This window comes from Atta colombica, unplaced genomic scaffold (assembly GCF_001594045.1).
Source record: "Atta colombica isolate Treedump-2 unplaced genomic scaffold, Acol1.0 scaffold109, whole genome shotgun sequence".
NCBI classification, from domain to species: domain Eukaryota; kingdom Metazoa; phylum Arthropoda; class Insecta; order Hymenoptera; family Formicidae; genus Atta; species Atta colombica.
Window position 1 is genome coordinate 868,756 of NW_017259194.1, and position 7,402 is coordinate 876,157.

At 33.5% G+C, this 7,402-nt stretch overlaps 1 protein-coding gene across 1 annotated transcript in view; it reads right to left on the reverse strand.

Moving 5' to 3' along the window:
• LOC108693613 (lachesin-like) overlaps nt 1-7,402 on the reverse strand; it is a 44,265-nt gene that overhangs the window by 7,248 nt on the left and 29,615 nt on the right. Inside the window, exons 2-3 of the mRNA XM_018202650.1 lie at nt 6,173-6,262; nt 3,024-3,145 (exon numbers count right to left, since the gene is read on the reverse strand). Coding sequence (XP_018058139.1) covers nt 3,024-3,145; nt 6,173-6,257 — 207 coding nt within the window. The 5' untranslated portion in view covers nt 6,258-6,262. The remainder of the gene's footprint in view (nt 1-3,023; nt 3,146-6,172; nt 6,263-7,402) is intronic.

A 7,402-nucleotide genomic window follows, 5' to 3' on the forward strand; every position in this document is an offset into this window, starting at 1 on the left:
AACTCGTATTGACATATGTACTTGCAGCGAAAGAATTATTTCCGAAATAAGGTACTTAATATTTTTCTATACTTTATAAGAGCTTTATCTCTCTCAAATTAATTTGAAATACATCACCGACGTAACACTATGCGAGTCTAATTACAAGGCTTGAATTTCCTGCGGAGAGATATAGCATCGGAGGTTTCGGATACGGCTGCACCGATCATTACACGGGACTGTGGTAAAGGGTTAAATTTCTGAGATTAGATGTTACCGGATGCACGAGACGCGGTTACGTGTAACGCAACGACGAGTTCGAGTTAGCTGCCAAATTAAACAGCTTTCAATGCAGGTATTTTGATGCGGAAACAAGCACGTTTTTGTAAATACGTATTCTGTTTCCTACTATCGCAAAAAACATAAATATATCTCTCTCTTTTCTTCATTTAAAAAAAGTATAATGTGCACTTTGCAGAAAGAAGTAAAAAATAAAGTCACGTAAAAAATGTATATTGTACGTGATTAAACAGAAGGAAGAAAGACAAAAAAGAAAGGAAACAAAAAGACAATATTTTGCATGCGCACACGCGAGGTTTCTCTCTATGCCAACAATACATCTAAACGAGATAGGAAGGGAAAACAAAAAGGTAAATGTTATTACAGTAACTGATCGGAAATTGAACGAAGTTGAGATTGAAATTTCTGACTTTGATCATGATTACATATGTATAAAAAATGTGTATAGGAAAATGTATGGAGAGTCATCAAAATTTTTTTCTTTGCAACTCGATCAAACTTTATTTCTCTCCACAATTTCATAATTACTAAAATGTGACAATTGGACATAAACTATTTCTATAATATTTTTCAGTGATTGAAAATATGTTAAAAGAGCTTTTTTAGCGAGTAATCAAAGTTTGGAAGAGTAAATAGATAAGAAATTTGAATTATTCTGAGTATTGTAAGTGTGCTTTTAACAGAATCTTAATTTAAGATTTTATTGCAAAAATATTTAAAGATGAAAGTTAAGACGACGATAATAAATAATATTGAGAAAAAAAATCAATCCTCGCATAATTTTCTTCTTAAATTATTCTATCATTATTTATTAGCTAGACGATAGAACTTTATTCATGTAATAATTTTGAGTTACATTTTAATTCAACGCTATTAATTGCAAAATTACGACTATTCTTTGTACAGTTTCCCATCTAATCGCCGTCTGGTTGAAGTACATGAGGTGCGTATAAACGGTGTAGCAAAGTCAGCGCGAATTGTACGAGAAAAAGGAGTACGGAAAGGAAGAGAAGTACGGCGACAAAAATCAAGGCTATTCAGCGTCGCTATATTAGCAGATCTGATTTATGTCCTTTCTTCCGTCGTTTCCTTTCTCTTTCCGGTGGGAGAGAGGAAGAGAAGAGTCCTTCGGCACAGTCGTGAGCGACAAGACGGTGGCGAGCATCTCCGAGCGAACACCCTTCAACGGCGTTAGAAACGCGATAGAAACGATTGTCGCGATCTGAGCACGCAATCAAAACTTGGACTTCTTCTTGAAAGTGAATTACTCGCGACCAGGGTCCGTCCCAGAAGAGAGATTCTCTGGATTCTAGCGCGTATACACAACCGAACGCTTCCTTCGCAAACTCCCGTATACAAGTCAGTGATTGTAAATACACGAAGAGCGAATGTTTCCGCGTTAAATCGTTGCATTGTTGACATGGGATAACAATTGGGAAAAACAAGCGACCTGTCGATACAGCGGTTAAATTGCTAACAATAATTGATAACGGTCAGTAAAATAAACGTACAAATATATTCTCGCTTCAGAACAAATAGAAATAGTGGCAAATAGAATCAACCTATTTGGAGGTGAAGTTCCCAGCAATAAAAATTTTGAAATGGTTTTCAAGTAATCAGTGATTGAAAATATGTTGAAAGGGGCTTTTTTGCGAGTAATCAAAGTTTGGAAGAGTAAATAGATAAGAAATTTGAATTATTCAGTTAATTGTAAGTGTGTTTTAACAGAATCTTAATTTAAGATTTTATTACAAAAGTATTTAAAGATGAAAGTTAAGACGGCGATAATAAGTAATATTAAGAAAAAAATCAATTCTAAACTTATTGAATTTGTCGTTTAACGTTTAATTTATTCAATTTATTTCATATTGCGCATATTTCATATTTACATACTTGCAAAATTGAATTTGAGAAGATACGCGAGTTTCGATGAGATTTTCGTTTAAAACAATCTTTTAACATTCGATCTTCACTGTCTGTAATCTTTATTGTAAAAATATTGCGAATAGAGAAAACCGCATAGTAAGATCGATCGAAATAGATAGTTTTGCTGATACGAAAATAGTATTCTTTGCCTCGATACGTTCTTCCGGTTTTGTCTTTTTGTCATTGGAAGATGCTGTGAATACTCGACGGTTTCGCCTGATTTACATTGTTTCGCTATGCAGATCCAAGGTAAACATCTTGACATTTGTAACGTCGCTCGCGGCTTCTCCCTTAGGAGTTCAAGAAACGACAATCGAAAAAGTCGATGGATCGTGCACATCTGACATTTTTACGAGAGCTAAGTTATATTTCAAAACAGCATGGGATACATAATTTTTATGGAGCAATATAAAACAAGTATTAAATAACTGAATATTGATTCGATTCGGTCGATATTGCTTATTTTATTCTGACTTATTAGAGAACATCATTAATATTACTGTTCATTATTCTTCTATTTCTTTTGTGTTGCAAGAGTTAGCGTCTATTTATATGGCATTGCTTCATAATTAAGTTTTACTTTCGAATGACCATTGCTCGAAATAACATGGTCTAATAATATTCGCTTAATCGAGCGGTGGAATAATATAGTTCCAGATGGTTACATCGCAATTACTCGACAATACAATCCGTCTAAGCTACATCCGATATATTAAGCGAAAATACGATCTAGGCCACATTACTTACTATTTCGAGCGGTGGCCCTAATCGACTAGCTAATTACAACATGCGCACGAGAGCAACGCGAGTACATTTACCTTGTAAGACTGGAGATGATTAACGACGCAGGTGAAGGAGACGTCGCGACCTTGAGTGACCGTGTGATTTTCTAAGAGCGCCAGAAATTCGGGCAGGACCTCGGACTTGGGCGGCGTTTGTCCTGAATTGTGCAATTAGCGATTATGCGCCAGCGATTACGGCTAAAACGATCAGCAAAGTTAATCCCTAATTAGCCTACCACGCGGCCAACTTGCCGTCGATACGAATATGATATATGGACGGCGTATTAGAGAAATTTTGGATTCCTCAATACAAGAATGCCCATCATCTTTTTGCGTCGTACGAATAAAAAATTAATTTAGATTTAGATCGCTGCATGCTATTTATGCATGTAACGAGAGGTCGGTCAACTATGTCGTCGTGCGATAATCATAATTCTTTCTATGGATAGCACTTGTGGAATTATATCACTAGTGTATGATCCGTAACTTTGAAAACAACTTCTATGAAATGAAAATTAATGTTTAAAAGGGTTGCATATATTTTCTTAATATAAATATAAATAAAAATTGGTTTGTATTTCTTGATTATTGCAAATGATAATATATATTTGACGTTTCATAAGCCTTCACTGAGAGAAAAGTTTTTGTGACTATAATTATGATAATTATATATCATAATTATGATTATTCTTGCTGTAATATTAGTAATAATAAATAATAAGTTTTATCAATACATACATCTAGTTAGAATCGAAAATGACTATAAAATTATTATTGCCAAAAATGATGCAATCACTATAATTCAATTATAATTCATACTCATTTTTTGGGTCGGTAATATTTTATCAATTTTTACAGCAATAATAAACATAATTATGATAATATTATATGTACACTATTGGAAAAAATGTGTCGAATTTAACACATACCGCAAACGGTCCACTCAAATTTTTAGATTAATTAAACAATAGAAGATGAATATGTTAGAAGGCCCACAAATATTATGGAAAATAATAAATACAAAAAAGATATCAACACAGTTTGTAAAAAACCGTAGAAGCATATTTTTTTTAGAAAATTAACGTTTATGATATGTTAAATTAACACGTATTTCATTCATTTGTCTTAGAATTTACATTTTAAAACACATTATTTTTACTTGTTCATTTACTCATAAATTATGTTTGACATTAAGAAGCATTGAATATAAATTTCACAAAAAATGTTTAAGTAACATAATTACACTAAATTAACACTTAAAAAATTCAACATAAATTGTTAATACAGACCGTGAGTGGACCGCTTCCAATACACAATTTTTTTTTACTGTGAGTTATAATCACAAAAACACCAAAATTTTTCTTTCAGTGCTGAATATATACATTCTATTTTATTGTCCTATGAATCTTCTGGAACGATTTTTGTTCGTATTTTATTATGCAACACGCAGGGACAGTCAGTGCGCCGTATAATGGAGTGTTGATTAATCGCGTCGAACCGTTATATGGACCCTGTATAATTATCTCACATCACGATAGTCACCCTTCGTGTTCTCGCATGGCGGATGCCAATTCGATATGACGTTACATTTTACACAGGGAGATCGTGCGTTGATCATTCCAGCAATAATGGAATAGAATCTAATAAGTGAAATAAAAAAAAGATATATTCTTCTTGTATTCCTTTTGATTAGCTCGAGGCAAACACGCGAGCACGAAGAAAAGAGAGAAAGTTTCGCGAGAAACGGAGTGTTTATTAATCACGTGGAACACGGCCGAGCGAAAGTTCGCTGACTTGTGGAGTAATCATCATCTATCATGATCTATCGCGTGGAAAGGCTATCCCCCGAAGAGCAGGTAATATTTTCGTTGGTCTGCACATGCGAGTCGAGTACTCGACAACCTATGCACTGTGATTTGTATGTATAGTATAATGTCGAGAAATCACCCCTATATTGCCCCGAACTAACCTGTACCTTACTATTGTGGGTCACTAGTGACCGAGTGATTCCTTACTTATGAGTCTTTCAGTTATATAATTATAATTTAAATTATACTACATTTTGTTATTTTCCAGAATGAAGTTAAATATTTGTTCTAGAAGGTATATTTTATCGAATGTATATTTGTGAATTTTTAGAGCCATTTTAAATAGATGAAAACATGAACGGGTTCTAATGATGGTAGGAATGAGGCATGATATTCTAAGAGTTAAAGAGGAATCTCAATAAATTTATATTGAATTATAAGAAAAAATATTTCAGGTATATGTGAATTATTACAAATACATTTCATTTTATTATTTCTTATATTTACAAAAATCTATTGTTTCACATATAAATTTATTAAAGTACGATAAAAGTTAATTGCATTTATACACTGAAATGTCATAGTAAAATACGAACCAAAACTGTACATATTGTACGTAAATACAATAATAATAATTCTCATAATAATTTAGGTTATAAAACTATTATTAGAATTCATTGCAAGAATAAATATATAATTATATATTCAGTTATTATATCAATGAATTAACTACATTAAGTTGGATGATTGACAATCATTCATTAGATCAAAAGTAACCAAAAATTTTTTTCAGTGTAAACTTTATCAAATTTCCTTCATATTCCTTAATTCTAATATAATAAATATACGTAAATTTCTGTAAGTTTAAGATTAAATCATTTAAAAAAAAAAAATTTCGTAATCTACAGTTATGCAAACGAATAGAGATAATAAATAAATAAGCGTAACGATACAGAATGCATTTCGTTTTCCGAGAGAAAAAGGAGGAGAGAGGAGTTGGCGGCCTGTGCTACTTTGCAATTCCTGCTTCTTTTTAAGCGGGGATTCTTTTTAAGCTCTCGCGAAAACGCGAAAGGCTACCGATAGCAACGTCTTTGGAGAAGGATTTCATTTGATTCTTACCGTAACTGGAGCAAAGAAAGGCGGCACAAAAGTAACGGGCACGATACCAATCGCGGCGCGGCGGTCCTTGGATAGAAGGGAAGGAGGGAATTCTGTCATTTCGTGCGGATTAAAAACTTGTAACTTTTGCTTCTCCTCGTAACTCCCCCGGACAATTTTCTCTTTTTTACCTGTCTCTCGTAAGGATCTACGCGTCGTCGGATCACGGAAATATTATACTTACCTTATCGAAGCGGTATATTCGAGACTTCTTACCGAGACTGACGGAGAAGAAGGTGACAATAAGGGCGCACAGTGCGAAGTTCCGTGATGCCATGCCATAGGGTAAGCCATACGCCATACGTACTGCAACAAAAAGCGTGAAATTGAAGCAAGCCCTTTGTTAAATATATTAAATAAACCAAGTGACAGTGTCACATTTAGATTGGAAATTGTTTAAAAATATTTAATGACTTTTTAAATTTTTTATTTACTATTAATTGATTGCTAATTTTTATAGTAAAACGTCATTTACAATTCGTTGATTTAAAATTAATATAAACATAGGCAAATCGATGCACGGAAAATCCTTTTACTAAAATAATTAACTTCGGATCGGGATGTTTGAATATCGATTATAATGATTTTCAGCGGTGCGATTTCTCTTCCACATCTACCAGGCAATAATTTACACATACGAAAATAAGTAATACGAGTAATTAAAAAATACCGCAAAAAACATGGTAATATAGAAATTTCGAACAGAAAGGATTAATTTTTTATTCATATTTTATAAAAATTTACAAATATATTAATTTATAAATAAGAACAAGCTGTGAGATCAAAGATAAAAAATGTTTGTGTACATCTGACTACTAAAAATCAAAATAATGCAAACAAACTAGTTAGAAAATGTAACGATATTAAAACTTTAAAAACCTGCAAAAATTATGGCAAAAGAAATATTTAAAAGCAACTAATTTTATCGAATAAGAAATAATTGATACGACATGTACTAATTCAGTCAGTTGTTTGTTATTTTGTAAATAAGGTTTATATGAAAGTAAGATCCGTAATTACAATTTTCACTAACATAACATACATAAATTTCGCGTAAAAAGAGAAATGCGCAAGGTAGTGTTATGGCGAGGTGCGGCAACTGATTTCAGAGGTGAGAGAGAAGAGAGAGATCGGAGGTTGAAATCGAGAATTTTGCGACGCATGTTCGAAACGAGGATATGGAACGGAGAAGGAGATCGAAGGGAGGAGAAGGTCGGAATCACGTGAATATTAACTCGACAGTTGGTCGCCACATAAACGCCAACCCGCTGATATATCTGCCATTCGCCCGTCGTCGACCGACCAGCACCGCAATAATACTCTCGAATGGCGATAGAGGCACCCTCTTCTCCGCACCCTCTCACGATATACGCACACTCTGATCTGCGTCTCCGGAGCACATGTGCGCGTGGATGCGTATATCATATATATATATATATATATATA